General features: G+C 37.0%; 1 protein-coding gene across 2 annotated transcripts in view; it reads left to right on the top strand.

The window, feature by feature from the left end:
• SLC12A2 (solute carrier family 12 member 2) overlaps positions 1–27,409 on the top strand; it is a 98,289-nt gene that overhangs the window by 15,558 nt on the left and 55,322 nt on the right. For both annotated transcript variants that reach the window (XM_069589505.1, XM_069589506.1), the window contains 4 exons: positions 12,411–12,530; positions 13,759–13,834; positions 14,143–14,238; positions 25,688–25,827. In XM_069589505.1, coding sequence (XP_069445606.1) covers positions 12,411–12,530; positions 13,759–13,834; positions 14,143–14,238; positions 25,688–25,827 — 432 coding nt within the window. The remainder of the gene's footprint in view (positions 1–12,410; positions 12,531–13,758; positions 13,835–14,142; positions 14,239–25,687; positions 25,828–27,409) is intronic.

Here is a 27,409-nt window from a genome sequence, read left to right as displayed (position 1 = left end):
GTGTGTAATTTAATCAAAGGATAGACCATTGCTAGCACCCCAGAAACCCTCTGTGTACCCCGCTCTAATCTTCCTGTGCCAAAAGTAACCACTGTCCTAACTTAACGGTGATTATTTCTTTGGGTCTGGGTCTGGGTCTTTTTTTTTTTTTTTTTTTTATGTCTTTTGTCACCTTTATGTATTCCTGGAGACCATTAGTCTAGCTTTGCCTGCTTTAAAACTCTATGTGGAATCCTATGGTTCTTTTCTATCTGTCCTCTTTTGCTCACTGTGTGTATTTGTAATTCATTCGCTTGTACTCCTGATGATCCCTCGTTATATGACATGCTGCTGTTCTGTAGTTGTGGATGTTTGAGATTGTTTCTGGTCCTTGGCACTTGTTAACAATGCTGACATGAACATTTTAATATGTGTCCTGCTTCATTTAAGTGTTGTTTATCTATACGGATGTTTCTAGGAGTAGATTTGCTGGATAAAAAGGTGTGCATTTTTTTCAGCTTACAAAGGTAATGCCCGAACTGTTTCCAAAGTTGTGTACCACTTTATATTCCCACTAGCAGCATGTGAGAGTTTTTTGTGTTCTGTACAGTCACGTTTTCTCACTTTATCTTCTCAAACATTGTGGGATTGGTAATACAGTCTCCATTTTACAGATGGGGAAACTGAGAGCCAGAGGTGTTAACTTGCCAGAGTTTCACATAGCTAGTGAGTAGCAGAGCTGGGTTTTGAACCTGGGTCTGACTCAGGACATACAATTTTACTTGTTACTATTTCAGGACATTATTTGGAAAACAGGGATTGCTCATAAAGGCCCATAGAGGCTCAATATTTATTCTCTGTGTCTTTGATTAAAAATGTCAGGGAAAGCCATTTTAATTTGTTTTGAAGGAGTAGAGGTAGATGCTTAGATAACAAGAGCTGAATAAATAAATCACCAAGTGTGATATATGCTATGAAGGAAATAAAAGGGGCACCGTTGAGAAGAAACTATATGTTGGGTGATCTGGGAAGGAGGCTGCATTTGAGCGAGGACCTAAAGGTTGAGAAGGAGCCAGCCATTTTCAAAGTGTGTTAAAAACAGAGGGAATAGCAAGCAAAAAGTTCCCCAGGAGGAAATACTTTAAAACCAACATTTCAGCAATAAAGCAGTGTTATATCAAATTAAATATTTTAGTTAGAAGTCTTTCAGTAATTTCCTAACTTTAAAGGATAGGATTTTGAGGATGTACAAAAAAGTTAAAGAAAAATTATTAGGAATAGTAAAGTCTATAATTGTAAAAATACAGAAACTTTACTTCTATTTTTAAAAATAAATTTATTTAAATTGGAGGCTAATTACTTTACAGTATTGTATTGGTTTTGCCATACGTGAACATGAATCTGCCATGGGTGTACACGTGTTCCCCATCCTGAACCCCCTTCCCACCTTCCTCCCCAGAAACTTTACTTCTAAAACAGACTAATAATTACTTTTTCTTCAATTATGTCAAATCTTGCTATGCGTGGACACAAACCACTAATGATAAACTTCAAGAATTCTGTGTGGGTAATTTTATTTTTCAAGCCTTCCAGAAAGGGCATGGATGTATAGGTGGATTCCCAGGGGTCAAGAGGTTGCAATGATAAATTATATATGGGAGGAGAGAACCTAGAATCACCTTAGTTCAGTTCAGTTCAGTCACTCAGTCGTGTCCGACTCTTTGCCACCCCATGGACTTCAGCACGCCAGGCTTCCCTGTCCATCACCAACTCCTGGGGCCTACTCAAACTCATGTCCATCATGTCTGTGATGCCATCCAACCATCTCATCCTCTGTCGTCCCTTTCTCCTCCTGGCTTCAGTCTTTTCCAGCATCAGGGTTTTTTCCAGTGAGTCGGTTTGTTGCATCTTGTGGCCAAAGTATTGAAGTTTCAGCTTTAGCATCGGTCCTTCCAATGAATATTCAGGACTGATTTCCTGTAGGACTGACAGGTTGGATCTCCTTGCAGTCCAAAGGACTCTAAAAGAGTCTTCTTCAACACCACATTTCAAAAGCATCAATTCTTCAGTGCTCAGCTTTCTTTATAGTCCAACTCTCACATCCATACATGACCACTGGAAAAACCATAGCTTTAACTAGAGGGACCTTTGTTGATAAAGTAATGTCTCTGCTTTTTAATATGCTGTCTATGTTGGTCATAACTTTTCTTCCAAGGAATAAGCATCGTTTAATTTCATGGCTGCAGTCACCATCTGCAGTGATTTTGTAGCCTCAAAAAATGAAGTCTGTCACTGTTTCCATTGCTTCCCCATCTATTTGCCATGAAGTGATGGGACCAGATCCCATGATCTTAGTTTTCTGAATGTTGAGTTTTAAGCCAACTCTTTCACTCTTCTCTTTCACTTTCATCAAGAGGCTCTTTAATTCTTCTTCGCTTTCTGCCATAAGGGTGGTGTCATCTGCATATCTGAGGTTATTGATATTTCTCCCGGCAATCTTGATTCCAGTTTGTGCTTCATCCAGCCTGGCATTTTGCATGATGTACTCTGCATAGAAGTTAAATAGCAGGGTGACAATATACAGTCTTGACATACTCCTTTCCCGATTTGGAACCAGTGTGTTGTTCATGTCCAGTTCTAACTGTTGCTTCCTGACCTCTATGCAGATTTCTCAGGAGGCATGTCAGGTGATCTGGTAGTCCCATTTCTTGAAGAATTTTCCACAGTTTGTTGTGATCTACACACAGTCAAAGGTTTTGGCATAGTCAATAAAGCAAAAGTAGATGTTTTTCTGGAGCTCTCTTGCTTTTTCAGCGATCCAGTGGATGTTGGCAGTTTGATCTCTGGTTCCTCTGCCTTTTCTAAATAGCATTTAAAAAAATACTTTGTAATTGTTTTGCTTATTTTTGGCTGCTTTGGGTCTTTATTGCTGTGTGCAGGGTTTTCTTTAGTTGTGGTGAGTGGGGGCTGCTCTGTCTGCTAGCAGTGCTCGGAGCTGCTCATTGCAGTGGCTTCTGTAGTTGTGGAGAACGGGCTCCAGGGTGAGTGGGCTTCAGTGTTTGCGGCTCCCAAGCTCTAGAGCACAGGCTTAACAGTTGTGGTGCACAGGCTTAGCTGTTCCGAGGCAAGTAGGATCTTCCTGGATCAGGGATTGAACCCATGTCTTCTGCATTGATGGGTGGATTCTTTACCACAGGGCCTCCAGGGAAGCCCTGACCTAGAGCATTTGATCAAAAGAGGTTGCTAACTTGAGCAGCTAACATGGTTTGTAATTGGAAAAAGAATATCCTAGGTAACATAGAAACCAAATGATTGATTGGTCTGCCTTAACTACCCTGTCTACCACCACAGCATCCAAAAAAGCTTCCAAAGTTAAATAACTAATGTAACTATCTTGGACAATTTCATGTTTAACCATTTTACATGCCTTCCAGGTGGGTTCTGTCTGTACACTAGCACTTCTTTCTCATAGGTGGTCTCATGCAGCTGTCTGCGGCAGTCTCATATACACTGTAGACCCTGGGGGAATTTCTGCAAAGCGCAAAGAGATTTTTAAAATATCCCCTCTGCTGTCATGCAGTGCAGAACTACTTCTGTCATTTTTTACGAGGATTATGTCAGAGACCCTTAGCTTCTCTAGATTGGAAAGCAGAGGAAGGAAGGATGAAGCAAGGTAAGAGTGAAAATAGCTGAGGAATTGGGAAGTGTAAGCAGGACAGTTTCTTAAGTTGGGCAATTTGTCTATAGTCCTCTTACTCAAAATAGACAGCTTAAAATAATTCACTTTGGCTCACTCACTGTAATGTGTGGAATTCTCCCGTTTAGAAGATTCTCTGCATTGCCACGTTAACAGCTGCATGGCTTGGGTAAGTTAGCCTATCAAAAGACTGTTACCACCTCTGTTAGGTGGAGATTATATCTATCTCTCAAAGATGTTGCAGTTCAGGGAAGGAGTATGTGTAAACATTTAGGGAAGTGTCTGGCACACAGTAGGCTTTCAGTAAATGCTGGCTATTATGAAAGGAAGCCAGACAGATAATAGGAGTCCAAATATATAAAACCAAATTATTGCCTAACCTACAAAACAATTCATATCCAGGGTCAAACTCTTTGAGAGTCATGGGGGAAAAAAAATCATCCTTTTCTCTGTGATATTTTCCATGTGTGTATGTAGTTATAGGAAATAATAAGATAATTGCTCAGAAACAGATGAAAATACTGTGTATTTAACAACTCAGGCAGATTGTTGCACTGTTAAATAGGCTTTTCCTACTTGTTTTTCATTTACTACAAATATTAATTTGGAATAATTTGAAACTTCTGGAATGGATTAATGTTTCAGTTCTACTTATATGTGATCACCCTTATGCTGGACATTTGACCTTTTTGGTGGTTGTAGTTAACAGAAACTTTTAGCATTGTCTGCTACAACCACTGGAGAAGGTAATGGCACCCCACCCCAGTACTCTTACCTGGAAAATCCTGTGGACGGAGGAGCCTGGTGGGCTGCATTCCCTGGGGTCGCTAAGAGTTGGACAAGACTGAGCAACTTCACTTTCACTTTTCACTTTCATGCATTGGAGAAGGAAATGGCAACCCACTCTAGTATCTTGCCTGGAGAATCCCAGGAATGGGGGAGCCTGGTGGGCTGCCGTCTATGGAGTTGCACAGAGTCGGACACGACTGAAGCGACTTAGCAGCAGCAGCAGCAGCCACAGACACATCAATGAATAGATAACTTGATAACCTGAATAAGGATAAGCATTTTTGTATATTTAAAAATTTCTCTGTTCTCTGGTAGAGAGTAGCTACCACCCTATGCATCAGTTCAGTTCAGTCGCTCAGTTGTGTCCGACTCTTTGCGACCCCATGAATCGCAGCATGCCAGGCCTCCTTGTCCATCACCAATTCCCGGAGTTCACTCAGACTCACGTCCATCGAGTCAGTGATGCCATCCAGCCATCTCATCCTCTGTCGTCCCCTTCTCCTCCTGCCCCCGATCCCTCCCAGCATCAGAGTCTTTTCCAATGAGTCAACTCTTCGCATGAGGTGGCCAAAGTACTGGAGTTTCAGCTTTAGCATAATTTCTTCCAAAGAAATCCCAGGGCTCATCTCCTTCAGAATGGACTAGTTTGATCTCCTTGCAGTCCAAGGGACTCTCAAGAGTCTTCTCCAACACCACAGTTCAAAAGCATCAATTCTTTGGCACTCAGCCTTCTTCACAGTCCAACTCTCACATCCATACATGACCACAGGAAAAACCATAGCCTTGACTAGACGGACCTTAGTCGGCAAAGTAATGTGTCTGCTTTTGAATATGCTATCTAGGTTGGTCATGCTCAGTCGTGTCTGACTCTTTGTGACCAGCCATGGACTGTAGCCTGCCAGGCTTCTCTGTCCATGGAATTTTCCAGATAAGAATACTGGAGTGGGTTACCATTTCCTTCTTCAATCTTCTAAATAAGTAGTTGTTAAATGCATTTGAACTTTTATAGCTTTATATCTGCCCCCAACATTGTATTCCTGTTCATGTTTTTTTTTCCCCTGTGGCTTAAGATGATTTGGTAAGGTTGATTTACTGTCTAAAAAGTCACATCAGTTGTGTTTAGAATCCAAATGTTACTTCATAGTGCAAAATGCTGTAATGCAGTGTAGTTCCCTAGTCTTCATTTGGCAGGGTAAATGATTCATTAACCCATATTTTGTGGCAGCCAGAAAGTGATTAGCCAGTACATATAATTTTGTCATGTTGAAAAACTAAAGCTATCTAATATTGTTTCCTGTTGTTATTTTTTTTTTGTAATTTTCATCTTCAATAATTTTAACTTTGTGTTTCTATGTAAATGAATACCCTATCTTATACAACCCTCACATTAACTCTGTAAGTTGGTGTATTAGTTTAATAACTACTTTCTAGTTGCCGAGGTAACACTAATAGAAAATTTTTTTCCTCTGAATAAGTGGACGTTTACACAGAAGCATGCATTCAGTTCAGTCGCTCAGTCGTGTCTGACTCTTTGTGAACCCATGAACCGCAGCACGCCAGGCCTCCCTGTCCATCACCAACTCCTGGAGTCCACCCAAACCCATGTCCATTGAGTCGGTGATGCCATCCAACCATCTCGTCTTCTGTTGTCCTCTTGCCTTCATGAGACTATAACGCATGATTGAGGTTTAATGCAACATATATATGAGAGATACAGTGTGGGGACAGAAGGAGAAGGGTCCCTAGTTGTAAGAGAGTTAAGGAATGCTCACTGGCATGCACTTGGGTCCTCCACGTAACATGGTGGGTTTGAGCTTCCCGGCAGGTGCCGTGAGAGCAGCATTGTGTGGGCGCTGAGACATGTGCAGCCCCAGGGAAACTGCTGCCTTTACTCTGGTGGGGTCAGCTGAGTGTGTAATCTTGTCCTTGTTGAGAAATGGCCAGGCATTGAAAAGCCAGGCCACCTAGGAATAAGTTTTCTGCTAATCCTTTTGAAATGTATTAACTGTGAGTCACACGCTCACATTTCTCACATGGCACTCAAAGTTAAATTGCTGTACTACAATCAAGTCATATCAGCTGACTTGATAGTCAAGCTCTAAGAAGGCCCTAGTGCTATATGTGGCTTTAACACATTGATCTTTATTTATAGTTTTGAGACTCCAAGGAGATGGTACACATAGGCAGGGATTATTATCCCATTTTACATAGGAAACAAACTTTATCAGAAAGAGGCTGTGACTTGAAAAGAAGCACCCAACCGTTTCTTTGATTGGTTGAGACTTATTGGTATAATAGAAAATGCCCTGGATAAAAGATAGAAAACCTACCTTTCATTTTTAGTCTCTACTACAAAAATATGAATTCCGGGAGGGCTGGAAAGTCCCTAGCATGGTTCTTAATAAAATCAATTAGCAAATATTTGTTTAATGAATGAATAGAAAGATGTGGTTGTAGTTTATGCCCAGAAACTGCTTTTTGCAACTGTAGAATCTTCAAATAAAAGAATATCAGGAGCTATTTTAAGGGATTGGAACATTTCCCTCTTCAAAGGGTGTCCATATTTCAGCAGCCTTAAGTCTGTCTGGAAACAATATTTTAGTAGCCATAGACCTTAAGAGATAGTTTGATACAGTTTTGCTCAGTTCTTTAAAATATCAGTAAAACAATAAAAACCCGAACATTTTCCCCTCCTCCCAAATTTTAAAAAAAGTGTATAGCTTACTGTCTTTTGCCTGCTATGATCTAAAATAGCTGAGCTGAGATACTTTTTACCAAGCTTTTACCAGTTTAATGGTAAAAACAGAATGAATTTGTATAAAAATGAATAGATAGCGAATAGGCTTTGCCCAAATGTGTTATTAGTATTTTTTAACTGTATTCAGAAGTTGCACTGTCTAGACAGTCTTGATTTTCCTTTGCACAATAATAAGCCCCTTTATTCAACTTTGGAGAAAGCATGTGGTCATAAATCATTCTGATCCCTGCACAATCATCTTTCGTGGGTATTCACATCCTTGTCTAGTGATGTCACAAACACCATCTATACTACTTTGTACACTTGAGATTAAAATTTTGTGGACTTAAATAACTGGGATGTCCAAAGAAAGAGAACAACTGTGACATTTTTAATGTAATATGTACTTAAAGCATTTGTCAATGAAAAGTTCATTGGCGTGCCCATGGTGAGGATATACACAGAAGATATTACTCCACTCTAGGTTACAGAGCCAGTGAGACGTTTTTAACTGTAATTAAAAAATCCTTGGATAAGTATTTTTTCCTAAAGCTTTGTTTTTGTCCATTATTGTAAAAAGAAACCTGGCTTCATCCTAGGTTGTCTCTAAAATACTCAGGAAAATTCTTAAACGTTAGGGAAGAAACAACAGGTAAATTTGGCAAGAATTTTTTTTTGTTGTTTTGTTTACTGAGGAATCATTAAACCAACCCCTTGTATTGAAGTAGTATTTTCTCTTAGGTCATGCAGAATATGAACTATGAATTCTGGTATGTAAAAGATACTTTAAACCAGTGAATTAAAAGACAAGTTAACTTTTGGATATTAGAAACTGAAGAACTGTAAATTCTTAAAGACATGCATTGCAGAATAAATCTAAATTAATTTATATTATAAACAGATGAATGGATAAGAAAGCTGTGGTACATATACACAATGGAGTATTACTCAGCCGTTAAAAAGAATTCATTTGAATCAGTTCTGATGAGATGGATGAAACTGGAGCCAATTATACAGAGTGAAGTAAGCCAGAAAGAAAAACACCAATACAGTATACTAACACATATATATGGAATTTAGGAAGATGGCAATGACGACCCTGTATGCAAGTCAGGAAAAAAGACACAGATGGGTATAACGGACTTTTGGTCTCAGAGGGAGAGGGAGAGGGTGGGATGATTTGGGAGAATGGGAATTCTAACATGTATACTATCATGTAAGAAGTGAATCGCCAGTCCATGTCTGACGTAGGGTGCAGCATGCTTGGGGCTGGTACATGGGGATGACCCAGAGAGATGTTGTGGGGAGGGAGGTGGGAGGGGGGGTCATGTTTGGGAACGCATGTAAGAATTAAAGATTTTAAAATTAAAAAATAAAAAAAATAAAAAAAAACAAACAAAAAAAAATAAATTAATTTATATTATAAACAATGTTAATTATTAAGAACTTACTGTCTTTCTGATCAAATACCTTTTTTGATATTTAAGTGTTCACTGAAACCTTTAACAATTAAAAACTAATCCAAAACAGAGAAACTACTTTCCTCTCCTTTTCATTTGGAAAAAAGCTGTTGTTTGTGATACATTGACAGTTTCTTTTTTTCTTATGTGGTAAGAGCTGGAGTAGTAAACGTAATGAACTGTTCAAGTGACAACATCAGTATTCACATAGCGGGCTGAAATTCAGAGGGGAGACCTGATCTGGAAATGTATGGGAGCCATCACTTATTACTCGTCACATATAGATGGTGGTTAAAGCTACAGGTCTGGTGAGATGACCACAGGGAAGAAATAGGGTGAAAAAAAGAGATGGGGCTAAGACCAAGTGTTGAATTGACTTCTACCATTTAAATGCTGGGGGAAAGAGGCTGAGAGAGTATGGTATTTCAAAAAATGTTTGAAGAAAGAGGGGTTTGTCAACAGTATCATGAGCTACTTCAAAAGACCTTTGAGACAGAGACTAAAAAATGTACATTAGACTTATTATATTTGGCAGCAGAGAAGTCTTTGAATGTCTTGAAACATTTCAGTGTTGTAGCATGGTGAAGCCAGATCGGTGAGCACTGATGAATATACTGTATAGTATTTCAGCAAGTTTGGCTGGGCATGTGGAGGTGGGATGTGCAGTGTATAGCAAAAAGATAACCATGATTAGAGGAGAAAAGAATGATCAAGTTGAGGTAGAAATTTGAATATACAAGGGAGAGTATCCATAGTGTAAAAATTCTACTTTTCTCTAGTCCCTGCAAAGAAATGATGACCATGGAAATCAGAGTTCCCTTTCATTCTTATGTTTTTTGTAGTCCCAGAGACATGGTCAGTTACTCAGGTCTTCTCTCCCAAAGTTTCTCTTTGCATTTTTTCCCCATGGCTTCTCCCACTAGCTCTTTATCCCTGGCCCCTCTCCTAAGTTTCAGTCATGAATTTTTTAATAGCCTGGTAGAACTCTTTGTTTCGTGGCTCCTCAAATTCAGTATGTCCAATTGAATTAATCATTTTCTTTTCAGACTGACGGAATTGATCAGTATCTCTCTTGTGATTCATTGAGAAATCCTTCCTGTCACCGAGGGCCTTCCAGAGAGGGTCTTCCATTGTTTCCCTTGCCTCTTCCTCTCTTCCCCACCCCGTTCTTGCTCCCAGTCTCAATCCCTGCTTTGTAGGTTCAGGTTCACAGTGCTACATTTTGAAAGATTATTTCCCCAAATATATTTAAATTAATTTGGTCCATCTCATTCAATATGGTATTATCCAAAAAATCATTTATTTTTGACATTGTATTATATGAAAAACAGTAAAAAACAAAAAAATCGTTTGTCTAAAAATGGTAGATAAAAGATTTTATTTATGTACCTTCTGTCAGTATAATATATAGTCCATAATCGTACATGTGAAATTCTTCTGGTAATAAGATTTGTATATAATAGTCTGTGTGTGTGTGTAGATAAAATGCCATACTCAACAGTTCCTGTATTTCTCTGAAACTAATGTATTTATAGAAACAAAATATGTATTGTACGTTGGTTTCTTATTATTTTGGAAATTAATATAATTATAAACCCAATTTCATTAACTTAAATTTATTGATTTAAATATAAATGACATAATTGATTTTAATTTTTGAATTGTATTTTAAAGATTAATAACACTTTTTAAAGTGTTGTAACATGATAAGGAAGTTAAAAGTTTATTTGGATTCATCTTTGTTTTAAAATACATTATTCATGCAGAAAAACCTTATTGTGTGTTTTAAATATAGTTCATAGTGGAAAGTAGTATAATTATTGCTAGATCTTCAACTTTGAGGTGGAATTCTAATAAACACCCACAGCAAAAATTTTGAGATGCCATCTTGCTTCTGAATTATTAAAGACACCCACATTAGTACTTAGCCTTGGAGAAAGTAGCCTATTAGGTACACACATCTTTAGTTTTCTTCTAATAGAAATGGGAATAGAAAGTCTCTCTTTATTATTATAGATATTGAATTTTCTTTGTAATACTTGCAGGCTATATAATAATTTAAAGTGTTATTTTATAACTGAAGAGCATTAAATATTCTAGAGTGAAATCTAAGGAACTTCTGACTATTTTGAAGTTAATTGAGTTAAGAGGCAGCTTTACTTGGGTAATGGAACAGTTGAGTCGTCAGTTCTCTTTTGGGGGACAGGCTTGGGGAACTCGCCAGTGATGTCCTACTGTCTAGGACGTAAACGACAGTGGAGGTAAAGCCAAAGCGGGGTGCTGAGCTACCAGGTCCCTGATGATATTTTCCCTGTTTGTACATGTTTCTAACATGTTTATCTTTTACTGGTTTATGTCAAATTCTATGTGAGAAAGAGGACTAAAAATAGGTAGATACATTCACTGAAATGAGGAGTGACAGTCTGCAGTCTGATAGAGAAGAAGAGATGAGAAAGATGAAAAGATGTAGTCACTGCAACAGGTACTACATGGCCCAGCAATTCTCCTGTGTGTATACCCAGGATAGATGAAAAACACATGTAGCTCAGTAGTTAAGAATCTGCCTGCCAGCGTAAGAGATGCAGGTTCAACCCCTGAGTCGGGAAGATCCCCTGGAGAAGGAAACGGCAACCCACTCCAGTGTCTCTGCCGGGGAAATCCCGTGCACAGAGAAGCCTGGCAGGCTATAGTCCACAGGGTCGCAAAAGAGTTGGACAGAACTTAGCGACTAAACAACAGCAGGTCTTTGTTGACAGCACTTTGAAAAACCATCAGCAACAATGCATTTGAACCTACTTGGCTAACAGAAGTCAAAGAAAAAAAGGAAGTTTGTTTTATTACATACATTTCACTCTGTTGTAACACAAAACTTGCTTCAGCTCATTTTTGTGAGAAAAATTATATTCAGAATTCAGTAGAGGATGTAACCACTGAAAATGTTTAAAAGGAACTATGGACAGGAGAAGAGAATGTAAAGAACAGAAACTCAGAATTATAGAATCAGACATGAAGCATACATGAAAGCCTTAGAGGGAAACACTTGTGAAAATGCACTTGTCAACCAGTTCATGTCTGAATCTGAGAAAAGTTAGGAAAGAGTGAAGAGCACTGAATGAAGTACTGAGTAAAGACAGGAGTTAGGAGTGGACCTTGGGGTCAACAGAGTCGTTCTATCAGCAGCTGTACAGAGAAAACTGTTCATTGGTTCCAAAGAGGAGTTTGACAGTGTTAACACTGACATTTCAGATATGGGTTGGATGCATCCAGCAATGTGAAGTTGTGGCTAGAGAGACAAGGTCTGAATTGATCACCTGGCTAGCCTGTACTTAGCAAATAGTATTCTTTGCGTTCTCTGGATAATACCAAAATGCAATTAAAATTTAAAATTATTAAAATGGATTTGCTGTCACAATAAGATTTACAGATTTAAAACGCAGTGATTAAGGTTTTCTTCCACTTTATTGATTTACATTTTTGATCCCTGGGTTGGGAAGATTCCCCTGGAGAAGGGAAAGGCTACCCACTCCAGTATTCTGACCTGGAGAATTCATGGACTGTATAGTCCATGGGGTCACAAAGAGTCGGACACAACTGAGTGACTTTCAGGTAAAATATTTAGAAACTTGATTCTTGGAATTCTGTACTGTGCCCTCCTTAAACATGGTTAAGTGTATTTAGTGATGTTTATCAAGTGGTTTTAAATGTTAAATAATTCTTAAGCATAATTCACATTTCCTCTTATGACCAGGAACCTTTTGAGGATGGCTTTGCAAATGGAGAAGAAAGCACGCCAACCAGAGAGACTGTGGTCACATACACTGCGGAAAGTAAAGGAGTCGTGAAGTTTGGCTGGATTAAGGGTGTACTAGTATGTACCTGTAGACTTAATTTTAGAGTCACATATTTCTGTTTATTAGAAAGTCTTCCTAGTATTATCATTAATTCTCAAATAATGTTTTCTCTTCCTAAAACTGTTTTATCTGTTTTTTAAGGAGAACCAAATTAATAACTTATACCTCCTTTTCTTCTGGGTATTAAATTGGGCAAAGGAAATATGCTTATTCATTTAATTGAACTATACTTGGTTACCTCTGAATTATATTTTATAACCTCTTATGAATCTCACATGTTGTCACTTCTCAGAAATTCAGCAGGATCAAGGAAGCCGGGCAGGCAGCATAGCTGAAATGTGCCTGCTTCCTTTCCTGCTACCAGATTGTCTTTTGAAGAGAAATGTGTAGAAGTTAAGCAGCAGAATATAGGAGAAATATTTATGTTGAGATCACATCAGTAGACAGGTTTAGGTAACTAGGGTTCAGATTTACTTTGTTTTTTTTTTCCCTGTGTTTGAATAGGCTGTAAGAATCTAACTAGAGTAGGTAGACAGGCTGATTGAGACTTTGGAAGCGCTAAATTAGAGTTGTAGTGACATTTAGGGAAGTAGAGGGAAAGTTCCAGGTCTAGTCATAGTTTTATTGCCTAATTGGTAGAATGCATTTTATGCTCTGGGTTGTATTGTTTACCTAGTCTTAGATTTTAGCATTTCAGAAGACTATATACTATGTATGAACATAACAAATAAAAGTAAAAATAAATTGGGGATACTGTCTTTACGAAGAGTTTTGGTTTCTGAAACGTGTGAATAGTTAGCATTTGAGTTGACAAATATTACAGAATATTTAAGGCTACTTAGAAATTATGAAATGAGGATGTTATTAAGGAGTAAGTTAAAAATTAAACTTACTTGGATTGAAAAGGGGGGAACATACACTGCTCTTCTTTAGGGCTGAAGTCTTAAAATATTCCTTGTATCTTTCTTGTTCATTTGCTTCTGCTGCTTCAGATAATTTGTGTGTGTGTGTGTAAAATATATGCACACTCATATATTACGTCATACTTATACTTTAGTTAGCTCACACTGAAGCTCTCACTAAAGCTCTTTTTAAAAAAATCTGTTAAAGAAAATCTTCGGATAAGAGATTTGAAATGACTTTCTGTAGTTTTAAAAGTATGTTATCCAGCTATTGGCTAGTTGAGCATTTACTGTGTATTGTATTTAATTACTTTCATCTGTGACTTGGCTCTTCCTCTTCTAGGTACGTTGTATGTTAAACATTTGGGGAGTGATGCTCTTTATTAGATTGTCATGGATTGTGGGTCAAGCTGGAATAGGTGAGTCAAGTTACATACTGTTGATTCATTTGAGAATGAGTAGGCAAAGTAACTGAGTGCATCTGTAGGCTCTAAAATTCATGAAATTCAATCCATTGGAATCATTCTAAGCTACGTTCTCCTTTGTGTCAGACAGTTGTCTTCATGTCCCTTTTTCTAATTCTAGATTTGATCTAAAATGGGTTAAAAATAAGATAATTTGTAAGTTTTAATGTTAATTCAGTATACTTAGACTCATCAGTTGTAGATGTGGCAGATTTAAATGAGACTAAAAGTATTCTCAGGTTTTCTTTTCTTTTTCCCTAAAGGTCTGTCAGTCATTGTAATAGCAATGGCCACTGTTGTGACAACTATCACAGGATTGTCTACATCAGCAATAGCTACTAATGGGTTTGTACGAGGAGGTAAATTCAGTCTTTTCACATCATCATCATTGGATTACTGGCACTAAATAAACAGATTTTAAAATATTTCTATTTTTTTACCTTAAAAACAACATTTTAGGTTCTATATAGGCAGGAAAGTTGCTGTTGAGCACTTCTGAAGTAGATTCTGAATATAAATTTTAAATTGATCTGTACATAAACATGTATGCTTCAAATTGTTCAGGTGTTCAGGTGTCTGGTAGCAAGAATGGAGCTTCTAACTGGGTTTCTTCTCCACTGAGGCACCATTTGTTACCTCCTCCCAGGATTTCGCCCTTGGATTAGTGTTCTGCAGCCTGCATTTGGTCAGTATTATACAGGTGTCACCTCGTTCCTCCCCACTGAAGGAAATGTAGACAGAGTTCTTTCCTCATGGTCTTAACAGCTTGTGTAAGTTAAACCTGGGGCTCTGAATCCATACCCTCAACTCCAGCTCTCTCCTGAGGGTACCCTGAGGCCTGTTATATTGGAGCCCACGAGATCTGCCTTGTGAGGTTTTACTCTTCCCAGGAAGAATACCCAAGACAGCAGGAGAATGGCTTTGGGACCCCTGAGAACAAGAAAAAAAGAAATCCATTTTCCAAAGCAGAACTCGTCATTCAGCTGGAGGGGAAGATGCTGAGAGAAAGGAGAGAAGATGTGTACCAGCTCCTATAAATTCATCATAGCAGATCAACTGAGGAAGGCATCTGCCTGTTCCATCTGCCTCAACTATTTTGCAGATGTGTATTTAACGTTAAATACATACAATTTCTGCTTTATCTGTATTAGTACTTGGAGAAAGAACCAGATTCAGCTTCTCATTTTTCCCCAGTCGTCTTCATATATCTTATGTACCACAGGATTCAGACCACTGTGGCTCTAGGGGAGGCTGGTAGCTCATATCAGTACAGTTACGACTATGTGTTGGCTGTTTTCTGTGTACATGAAGTTGGGGTCTAAGATGTGGGTATGCCCAAGAGTTAATCAGGCAATGCTGAGAGATTCTTGGTTGCTTGTGTACTAGGTGCCCCATGCTTCATTTCATTCTGCTACTATTAGGGAATGGAAGTAGAAGGAGAAATTGGTGCAGTATTAGTTATTTGAGAGGATCAGCAAACCATCGTCGACTTTCTCCTTGTCTTCAGCCCTTCAAATCTAGGTTGTGAGCCTCAAGGGGAGTGGGGCATGGACCCACGGTCAGCACAAACCCCAGGCTGTTCTCTCTGTGAGTTCAAACTTCTGGAAAGTATAGATTTTCCTGCATTGTGACTGAAAAGCCACTTCATGCACTACTACCAGTTCAGTTCAGTTCAGTCGCTCAGTCGTGTCTGACTCTTTGCGACCCCATGAATCGCAGCGCTCCAGGCCCGTAGTTTTCATATATTTTTACAAATACTTCAGAGACTTGTATCTAATCTTCTGTCCTGGGACACGGACAAAGTATGAGAATGTGGAATGCGTGAAGCTGTGTCCCAACAAAGTACCATGTTGCAGTTTTGTCTGAGTTCCCTCAAAATGTTAAGTCAATTTACAGAGTAAACTAACTATAGGGAAAAAAAAATATATATATATATAGATATATATATATACACACAAACATAAATATATGGAATTATATAATTTGAAATTCGTATGTTACCACTTATTCTTAAATGACAAAGTAAATATGTTTGCTGAGATAATGAAACCTATAGGAAAAGAGAAGCCATTAATTTAAAGAAATGACCAAATACTTTGAAGCTTTGCTAGAAGGCATTCATTTTTCATTTAGATCAGTCAGTGATGTTAGAAACCTAGCTGATCTTTTATAGAATATAAGTGAGCTGCATTATCTACAGTGAAAGTTCCTATAGATTCTTGCAATGAATGTAAATTCCTGTCTCCTTTATATATACTTCATAGACTTTGAGATCCCTAACAGCATTTATTTTGGTTTCTTAGTAAAACAGTATTTCCACATGGGAAAAAGTAGATATAGGTATAAAACTGGTGAGATTACATTTTATTCTGTATTCATGATTCTAAATTAAAAACACCAGTATGAGTCATATCCCAAAGAATGTATTTCTTAGCTCTCTCCGCAAAAATCACCTGTCACAGATGGTCAGCCCAGTACCAGTGAGCACCCCTAGTGGCCACATTGTGTATTTTCATTCAAAGGAACCGGGGGACCTTGGAGAAATTATTGATTCCATATCCGGGTAGGAAATGTACTAGACAAGTCTAGACATCTTTTCTCATCAGTAAGTAAATAAGATAACAAAGGCTATTGTTTCATGTTAAAAGGACTGAGGAGCCAACGTGAAAAAGCTCACACTTCGGATAGTTTGAACAGGAGTACTACTACTAATTATAACTGATTTAAATGAAAGCATAATATAAGATAAAATACCTAGCTTCACAGACATTACACAGATGCATAAAACCTCATTTTTACCTTTGTAGAATGCTAGAGAACTAACTTATTTTGAAAATTGGTAAAGAATCTAGTGTGAATCAAGTTTTCTGGATGAAAATTTCCTTACCTCGACTCAGTATAAGAAAGAAATTAATAAGAGATTTATCCTTTAGGTAATTATTCTACAAGATAAGTGAAGAAGAAAAAGAAATTGGAGTATCCCAATTCTGTAAACGCTTTACTTAATAAGAGCACCTGTGAAGTACTGAATGTGAATCACCTTGTGCCTATAGTTCCAGGAAGCAGAGAATAGGCAGGGAAAAGAGGAACTGACAGCAGCAAATGCCAGACCGGGAATCTCTCTGGAACAAGGAATCCTTGTTCAATATAATTTTGCAGGGAGCAAAAAGATAGAGGGGGGGTTATGGTTTAGAACAAACTTTCAGACTTGGTTCATGTATAGATGGAGTTATCTTTCAGTATTGTGGGACCAGGGGTGCCTACATTGAATGCCCTCTATCCCAATCACTGAGGACTTAATTTTGACTTCTTCCTTGAACGGGCTGCATAAGAGGAGATCAGGAGAGTTGGAATTATCTAGAAGGTCAGGGTGCAAAGAGTTAGGTAGAGATGCAATGGGAATAGCAATATCTTCATGGGATGCCCTCTAGCCCAATCACTGAGGATTGAAAGTTGACTATTAAGGGAATTAACAAGAAAATATTTTACTCAAAATAGTGCTGATTTGTGGTTGCTCTGTTTAAGAATTTCCTTTTCAAGAGCCCTCTTTTAAACTTGAGCATGTAGTAATTAATATAAACTATTTTGAGGTAGTGTTTGACAGTTTAATTTGTTTTATCTTGATTCTTAACTGAATTATATATTTTTCTGCATTAATACTGAATAATATTTTATTCTCATTTTATAAGGTGTGTGCTTCCAACTCCATGGAAGTGTGTGAAATGTGTTCTTTATGCCATAGGAAAGATTTCATGTTACTGAGTAGCCTTTACATTGACTTTAACAGTACCTTTTAGAGATTTAAACAGGTAGAATCTAGAGAAGTATAGTTTTCTAAAAAATAGAAATTAACTGTCAACTTGTAAAGAAATGTGCTGTTCTGTGCTTAGTCACTCAGTTGTGTTCAACTCTTTATGACCCCATGGACTGCAGACAGCCAGGCTCTTCTTGTCCGTGGGAATTCTCTGGGCAAGAATACTGGAGTGGGTTGCCATGCCCTCCACCAGGGCATCTTCTCAACCTAGGGATCCAACCCAGGTCTCCCGCATTGCAGGCAGATTCTTTACCGAGTGACCCACCAGGGAAGCCCAAGAATACTGGAGTGTATAGCCTATCCCTTCTCTAGGGCATCTTCTCGACCCAGGAATTCTTTACCAGCTGAGGTACCAGGGAAGCCCTGTAAAGAGGTATAACGGTGTCTGATTATGAAGTCTAGGATAAAAATAATACGGAAACATTCAGGGAAAGAAAAAGAGTTAAAACTTAGAAAACGCAAGGTTTTTAGTTTCAGTCTTAATTGGATTATAGTAATAATGGGAGGAGGGTACTATTTGAAGCTATTAGTGGCAAGTTAGAGAACCATTGCCTCAGTCCTCTATTTCCACGGAGTAGAACTAGCACCGCCAGCTAGCTGATGGAGTCCCCTCTTCCTTCTCCTCTGGCATCCTCCCTGCCCTAGCCATATACACATGCAGCCCAGAACTGTTTCCCGTCCTGCAAATCCTGCCAGTGTTCTTGAAAGCTCCTGTTTTATAGAATTTACAGGTTCTGCAACTCAGATGGTGCTGGCCAGCTTCCACTGTCACTCAGATCTACGTTTCCTAGATTTCACAGGCCAGAGTTTCTTCTGTTCACAAACCATTAATCGCTGAATATCAACTCATTTATGAAATAGAGGACAACCACAGGCAGCCTTTTATAATATGGAGATATAAATTCTGATTTTTGATTTATAGTGTATTATATGAACTGAGCAATAGAAGGGAACAGTTCTTCAACCACTTTATGGTTTGGAGCATTGAAAACAGAGGTCTGTACACTTTCAAATAAAAGCCCACACTACATCAAATTTCTAATAGGTAGTTTTGAGAATCTAAAATCAGTAGAAACCTACCTATGTGACTAAGATCAAATTTTTATATTCCTTGTATTTCAGTTCATCAACAGATAATTGTTGAGTATGGGTTTTAGATTTTTAACTATGAACAGGCTCACATTATGTGAGACAGAGATTGTGTTTCTCCCTGCTACTGTCACTCCCGTCCACCCCGCCATAGATAGCCACTTGTCTAGCACCATTTGTCAACAAACTATCTAATCCATATTGAATTAGTTTTGGTGCTGTCATTGAAAACCTAATTTTCTGTGTATTGTCTTTATTGTATCCTGTTCCATTGATTAGTTTATTCTGATACCAGTTATTCCAAGACTACCCTGTTTTGAGTGCTTAGCTTTATAAGTTCTAAGTCTTTAAACTCTGTTCTTTTTCAAAATTGTTTTGACTCTTCTAGGTTCTTTGTATTGCCATATAAAATTTTTGAATTGGCAGTTCAATTTCTCTAAACACAGAAAACCTCGCTGGGACTTTGGGATTTCACTCTTAAAATTTTTTGGTGGGGGAAGAATGGTCATGTTAACAATACTGAATCTTCCAGTCTCTAAACATCGGGTGTCTTCCTGTTTATTTAGATCTTGTTTCTGTCAGCACTGTTGTATATTTTTCAGTATAGAGATCTTGCATGTTTTGTTCAATTTATCCCTCAGTCATGTTTTTCATCTGGTAAATGGTAATTGTAAATTTCATTTTCCAAGTTTTTTAATGACTGTGTGTAGAAATGCAGTAGACTTGTGTGTCTTAGTTCTGTGACTTTGCAAAACATAGAGTCATCATCTGTGAACAGACATGGTTTATACTCTCTTCAGTCTTTAGTGTTTTCTTCTCTCCCTCTCTTTTTCCCTCTCCTTCTGTTTTGTCAATCTGTTGAAATAGATAGGACCTTCAGTACCATGGTGAAGAAGCGGTGAGAATAAACATCCTTGTAGTGTTGCCAGTTTTAGGGGGACTGAGTTGAATATATCACTATTAAGATGTTAACTGAGTAGTTCTGGAAGATGTAATTTGTCAGGTTGAGACAGTTCTATTTCTAGATTGCTGGTAGTATTTATCATGAATGAATGTTGGATTTTGTTACACTTTTTCTATATCTGTTGAAATGGTTATGTGGTTTTTTCTCTTATTCTGTTATTATCAAAATTACATGGTATTTTGAATCTCAGTAACCTAGCATTCGTGGCATAAACCCCACAAAGATCAAAGATATATTTGGTCAAAAAATATTATGGTTTCTGTTACTTTTTACTTGCTAACACTTTGTTAATGACTTTTGAATCTATGATCATGAGAAATATTTGTCTAAATTTTTCTTTTTTTGTAATAATCTGTGTCAGGTTTTGGTATTAGGATTAAGCTCAACTCATAAGGGGTGTTGGTTAGTATTGGTTCTTCCTCAATTTTCTAAAAGAGTTTTTGTAAAATTGATCTTATTTCTTCCTGGGCCTGTGGTTGTGTATATGTGTGTGTGTGTATTACAAATTTAATTTCTTAGGAGTATTTCAATTTACTGTTCTTGTCATAGTTCTGGCAACTTTTTCAAAGAGTTTGCCAGTTTTCACCTTAATTGATTTTTCTTTATTGTTTTCTGCACCTGTGGTTTTAACTTTTTTTTTTTCCTACATTAGGCTTTCCTTTTTTTCTGTTTTCTTAAGGTAGAAGCTTAGATCATTGATTTCATATTATTTACTTTCACTAGAAGTATCATTTTTTTTTTTTAATATTAGCACTTAAAGCTGTAATTCCTGCTTTAGGTTTATCCCACTGATTTTGATAGGTTCTCTTTTCATTATTGTTCAGTTCAAAATACTTTTTAATTTCCCTTGTGATTTGTTCTGTTACTAGTGGGTTACTTTAAAATGTGTTGCATAATTTAAAACATATTTAGGGGAAGTCCATACATTCAATTCAGCACTACTGTCAGTAATGCTATGTCATTTCAATTCTTCGAAATATATAGTGACTTGTTTATGGCCAGTAATCATATAGCTGTTGATTAACCTAGTCAGAGTTTTGTTTATTGATGTGAAATCTACTGAGAGCTGCAGGGACATGTATCCCCAAATCAATATATAGTAATAATGGAACCCAGTATATAGTATTGTCATTGCTTAACATCTCTCGTGTGTGCTTCATTGGTATCTTCTACACTCAGAAGACACGGCATTTTACTGCCAAATTTTGAGAGTTCATGAGGATCTTTTCTTATCGACTTTCTGTGTTTGCTTGAACAACAGATTTTTTTGTAAATAAATAGTTATTTTTTCTGTTGCTGCCTTTTAATGCATCATAATTTTTTATACTCTTCAGCTTATTCAATGATAATAAAAAGTTGTTTAATTTCACATACTGTACTGAATAAGCACTCAGAGAGACTTGAGTTTAAGCCCATTTCTTCCTTTACTATATGTGTGACTATGGTCAAGTTACTTGACCTCCGTAAGCCTGAATTTTCACATATGTAAAATGGGAATGATAATCGTACAGTTGTCCCTTGAATAACACACAGGTTAGAGATGCTGATGACCCCTATGCAGTTGAAAATCCTTGTATAACTTTTGAGTTCCCCGAAACTTAACTATAGATTACTGTTGACCAGAAGCCTTGTAGGTAACATAAACCATCAATTAACACATATTTTGTGTATATGTATTATATATATACATACATATATGTATTCTTACAGTAAAGTAAGCCAGAGAGAATAAAATGTTATCAAGAAAATTCTAGTGAGGAAAAAGTACATTTATAGTACTATGCTATACTGATGCCATAAGTTTTACATCATCTTTTTACAAGATGAATCATTTGTTAATACCTGCATTAATATTGTCTTATATGCTACAAAACACTATATATGTTACATGTATTACTAACACTAGAGATAAAATGAAAAGAGTCACTTTGTTCTACACCTGAAAGTAAGACATCATGCAAATCAACTATGTTCCAACAGAAGTTTTTTTAAAATGTGAGAAATTAAAAAAAACATTTAACAAATGAAAAGAGAATGTGAAAAATGGAATTTATATTTCTTTACAGGTATAGCAATTCACACTTGAAAACAAAGAGGCAGCAATATGATTGCTTTATTGTAGCCTAGTATAATGATATGATTGTATCATGGTAGCCTAGCCTCTACACTAATGAATGAATCCTTGTACAGTTTTTATGTCATACAGTATTATAGTCATATTCATAGTATAGTATTATAAACACTGTTACGTTTTTTAAAAACCACTTACCTGCAATGATGCGCAGTTTCTCTAATTACCAGAGAGGGAGGGACGGAGCACAGCTTGTTTTGTATGTTAATTCTCTGAGCAAAGTTAATGTATTAGAAAGAAAATTAACATTAATTTCGTATTAGGTATCATTTACCTTAAGCCTATGTAAAGATAGACTAGTATCCACATACTTTTTATGTGTTCATGACATACCTAACTTGTTCTTAATTTTTTTCTGTATTTCTATACCATGTGATTCATCTGTGAGTTTTTTCAAATTATCACAAATCTCCAAAAAAATTTTCAGTGTATTTATTGAAAAAAATCCACGTATAAGTGGACCTGTGCTTTTCACACCTGTGTTGTTCAAAAGTCAATTGTACTTGCTAGAATTAAATAAAATGTGTAATTTTACTTAATTACAAAATAAACATTTTATTTTAAGGTATGTATCACTCTGTGTTGATTAGTAAATAGACCAGCCTTTCAGAGCAGTAGGTCTTTTATACTATTTGTTGCTAAGGGAAAAAAGGGAGGGGAGAAAGCTCTTAAAACTGGTTGCCTCAAGGACACAGGAATAGAAATGAGAATAAACAGTGTGGAGTACTGTTGCTTTTCATCAGGAATTTATAGGAAGATGAGCAGATGATTTTAAAATATTCTTCATGTGTAACTTTTTATTTTCACTAAAAAAAAATAAAATATTTTAAAAAGTAGTGAAACTAGGTAGGTCCTAGGTTTTAAGTTTAGGTATCCCAATTAGTGGAAGGTTTTTAAATAGTTCTGAAATGTCAGAATTTGTTACTTACATTCATTATTTACCTTCCAGTTATCTTTACCAATGTTAAATACATCTTAAGATATATATTTTTTCTTATTAGTAATACAAAGCCTTGAAATTTCAGAAAATCAAAAGTTTAAACACATAACAACTGAATTCTATGCTTTTATAGGTTCTCTTGGTGTATTTCTCCTTCTAAAGAATATTATCAACTATTGAAATACATGAGTGGCTGACTGATTTCAGTTAACCTTTTATTGTGACTTAATTGTCCTATATGTTAAGCCAGGGTAAATAATACTTGTCTTAATTCATTATTGATATTGAGATTAAATGACATGTTCATAAACTATCAGTTCAGTTCAGTTCAGTTCAGTCGCTCAGTCATGTCTGACTCTTGTGACCCCATGAATCACAGCACGGCAGGCCTCCCTGTCCATCACCAACTCCCGGAGTTCACTCAATGATATTCTAGGGATTTTCTGTGTGATTAATTATGTGATTTAATATCTTTAACTTTAGCTCTTTGACATAAAAATTGTCATTATATGTAAGTCCATTAGAATTTTTAGTGTTCAAAAGTATTGGGGGAAAATTTTTGTCATTTCAAATTCTTTTTCTTCAGAATTTTAAAGATGATAAAAATTATTAATTGGTAAAGTGAATTACTAAGAAAGTTTTTTTTTTAATTGGCCTAGTAGGCTGCAGTCCATGGGGTCGACTGAGCAACTTCACTTTCACTTTTCACTCTCATGCATTGGAGAAGGAAATGGCAACCCACTCCAGTGTTCTTGCCTGAAGAATCCCAGGGACGGGGGAGCCTGGTGAGCTGCCGTCTGTGGGGTTGCACCAAGTCGGACACGACTGAAGGGACTTAGCAGCAGCAGCAGCAGCATAGTTATTTTACAGTGTTGTATCTGTGCCTACTGTACTGTAATGAAGTTTTGGTGGGTAGGTTTAAAGTATAGAATATTTTGAGAAACGTGATAAAATTAACCCTAAAACCTGTTACAGGTATTTTCAAAATAAAGTTTGCATATTTAGTTGTAGAATCTGTTGTTGCATTTGTCTTCATTATATGGTTTTAAGACTTCCTCATTATGTTGTTTTAAGACTTCCTTAAGGCAGAAAGTGAAGAGAAACTAAAGAGCCTCTTTATTGAAAGTGAGAGAGTGAAAAAGCTGGCTTAAAACTCAACATTCAGAAAACTAAGATCATGGCATCTGGTCCCATCACTTCATGGCAAATAGATGGGGAAACAATGGAAGCAATGACAGACTTTATTTTCTTGGGTTCCAAAATCACTGCAGATAGTGACTGCAGCCATAAAATTAAAAGACGCTTGCTCCTTGGAAGAAAAGCTATGACAAAGCTAGACAGCATATTAAAGAGCAGAGACTTTACTTTGCCAACAAAGGTCCATCTAGTCAAAGCTATGGTTTTTCCAGTAGTCATGTATAGATGTGAGAGTTGGACCATAAAGAAGGCTAAGCGCCAAAGAATTGATGCTTTTGAACTGTGGTGTTGGAGAAGACTCTTGAAAATCCCTTGGACAACAAGGAGATCAAACCAGTCAATCCTAAAGGAAGTCGATTTTGAATATTCATTGGAAGGACTATGCTGAAGCTCCAATACTTTGACCACCTGATGTGAAGAGCTGACTCATTAGAAAAGACCCTGATGCTGGGAAAGGTTGAAGGCAGGAGGAGAAGGGGACAACACAGAATGAGATGGTTGGATGGCCTCACTGACTCAGTGGACATGAGTTTGAGGAAGTTCCAGAAGATTCTAAAAGACAGGGAAGCCTGATGTGCTGCAGTCCACGGGGTCGCAAAGAGTCAGATACAACTGAGCGACCAATCAACAAAAAGAACAGAATATTTCATCAGTGTCTAGAAAAATGTATATAACTTAATGTAACTTCAGTACTGTTAAAACTAAGTTGATTATGACCTAGAAACCAAAAATAAATTAGAAATTTAGGGGAGCTTTTAGAGACTTTAGATAAGTATTACTCTGACTCAGAATCAAAATACTGATTTAAGTTAGAAAAATACTTGCTTCATGATAATAGCTCATTTAATGTCTTTGTCTGCTCTGCCATTTAGGCAGGATTTATAATATATAAATTTATAATATAAACAATGTTAAATATATAAATTTATTAATAAATTTAAATTAAGTTGTATTATAATAAAACTGGGCTTCCCTTGTGGCTCAGCTGGTAAAGAATCCACCTGCAATGGGGGAGACCTGGGTTCGATTCCTGGGTTGGGAAGATCCCTTGAAGAAGGGAAAGGCTACCCACTCCAGTATTCTAGCCTGGAGAATTCCGTGAACTGTATAGTACGTGGGGTCACAAAGAGTCGGACACGACTGAGTGACTTTCACTCACTCACATAATAAAACTATGTCTCTTCAGGATGTCAGTATGTGCTGTTCATTAAATTTCTTGTGCTACCTTCAGTTTTCTTTGGTATTCACATTGAGCGAACTACCACACTAAGTAACTGAAATCATGTCAATTATCATTTTAAATGTTATTTAAGATTAAAAATGTTACTTAGGAAATCATTGGGAAGTGATCTTGATGTCTCCGAATATGAGGAGGAGGCTGTTGCCATTTTAATCTAAGCTTTAGAAAAGAAAGTAGGGATTTAAATAGCAGGATGATTTTTTATATTTAATGTGAGGAAAATTTTCTGCATGTTCAGAACTGTTATGAATGAAGTGGGTTGTAAAGAATTCTTTCTGGGTGTTTCTTCCTAAAAATATGCTCACCCACTCGCCTATTACTTTAACTGCTATGTTCACTGGTGGCATGTGTTTGTGAACTCTTGTGTAATTGAAAGGATTATTTGACATTTAAAATTCTAACATTAGTACTTGTGTTTTTTTCTTTTCTTTAGGAGGAGCATATTATTTAATATCTAGAAGTCTAGGGCCAGAATTTGGTGGTGCAATTGGCCTGATCTTCGCTTTTGCCAATGCTGTCGCAGTCGCCATGTATGTGGTTGGATTTGCAGAAACTGTGGTGGAGTTGCTGAAGGTAATTCACCTTTTTCCAGTCATTTGTTTTCTGGATCTTTACTGAGGATTTATGTGCCATTCACCATGTAAGATGCCAGGAAAGCAGCAAGGAACATAAAACTCGTCCTTCAAGAAGTTTAGTGTGGGACATAGACAAACAAATGTCAGAAATGGGTAACTGCAGGAGGTCTTGACAAACTAGGAGGATCACTTAATTTACCATCCAGGAGTAGGGTGGCAGAGAAGTGTCAAGACAGGATTTTCAAAGGAAGGGAGTCAAGACATTAGCACCCAGATAGGAGAGGTGAGATATGGTATGAGGGAAATAGGAAAGAAAAGAAAGACCTAGAAGGGGTAGAGTGTGGTGTGTTATTAAAAAAAAAAAAACCACAAAACTGGAAATATTTCAGTATGGCTGAAGCACAAAGTGGCACGAGGTTCAAGATAAGAGGGAAGAAAGAAGGATCAAGTCAAGAAGGGTCTTGTTTGCTGTTAAACCTGGATTGTATCTTCTCTGGAATTGAGATCCATGATGATCAGATTAGGTGCCTCAAGAAATACATGATTATAGTGTAGAGAATTGTGAGGAGTCACAGTTGGACATGGAGACAATTTAAAAGGTTGTAGCTATCCTGGGAGAAGAGATGTTGGTGAGTATTAAACCAGTGACGAGTGGAGCTGGAGAGATGTATTTGAGTGGTTTTTAATAGGTTGAGTAAGTAGACTTGATTGATGGGATGTGGGAAATTAGAGAACAAGAAAAGAGGACTGATTTAGATGGATGGTAATGCCATTTACCATGAGATAGAGAACACAGAGCATTTCAGTTTGGGATGTCTGATTTGGCATATGTAAGTCAAGCTGGCCAGGAAGTGGTTGATGATACTGCCCTGGAGTTGAGAAGAGAACTTAGTTGAAAAGAGTAATTAGTATGTGTGTAGTTAAAGCAGTAGAAATAGGATTCAATTTTATTAACTGAGAAGAATCTTGAATGACAGCTGTAGTTGTTCATGTTAGGTTGTAACTTCTTATACTGTAGTATATGGTATATTAGGAAGTGTAACATCTGAAAAGGACTGATACTTGCATTGGCATTGACCTTAGCTGCCTAGGCCAAAGGGACAGAGGAAAGGAAGTAAGCAAACAGTATAATCATTAAGAATTCATAGTCTTTCATTGTTTAATTTAGTATATGTTTTTAATATCATTATTTTAGCCACAAATAATTTTGTTCTTAGAATGGAACAGTGTGACTTTGGACAGCTGCATGACAGTGTGTTCATCTCTTTTCCTTATACAACAGAAGAGACTGTTGAAAGCTGAATTCACTAACCACAATGAATACAAAATATATTTCTGCTTTGTAACTTTAAAAAAATCCTATTAGTACTACTTAGTCATATTATGACTTTTTTTTTGCTTGTTAGCAATCCATTTTTTAAATTTGAGTCTTTACAAATATAGCAGTATGAATATTTGATCATATTTTTGATGTCTTCAGATGTTTGAGTGACATCTCAATAGTAAACAGTAATTCATTCTTTTTTTGCTAGATCTCCCTGTTCATTCCTTAAATAGGAATGTATTCAACTTCTATCTGT

The sequence above is a fragment of the Ovis canadensis genome, chromosome 5 (genome assembly GCF_042477335.2).
Source record: "Ovis canadensis isolate MfBH-ARS-UI-01 breed Bighorn chromosome 5, ARS-UI_OviCan_v2, whole genome shotgun sequence".
NCBI lineage: Eukaryota > Metazoa > Chordata > Mammalia > Artiodactyla > Bovidae > Ovis > Ovis canadensis.
Note: the sequence above shows the minus strand (reverse complement) of the source record. Positions and strands in the feature narration are given on the sequence as shown.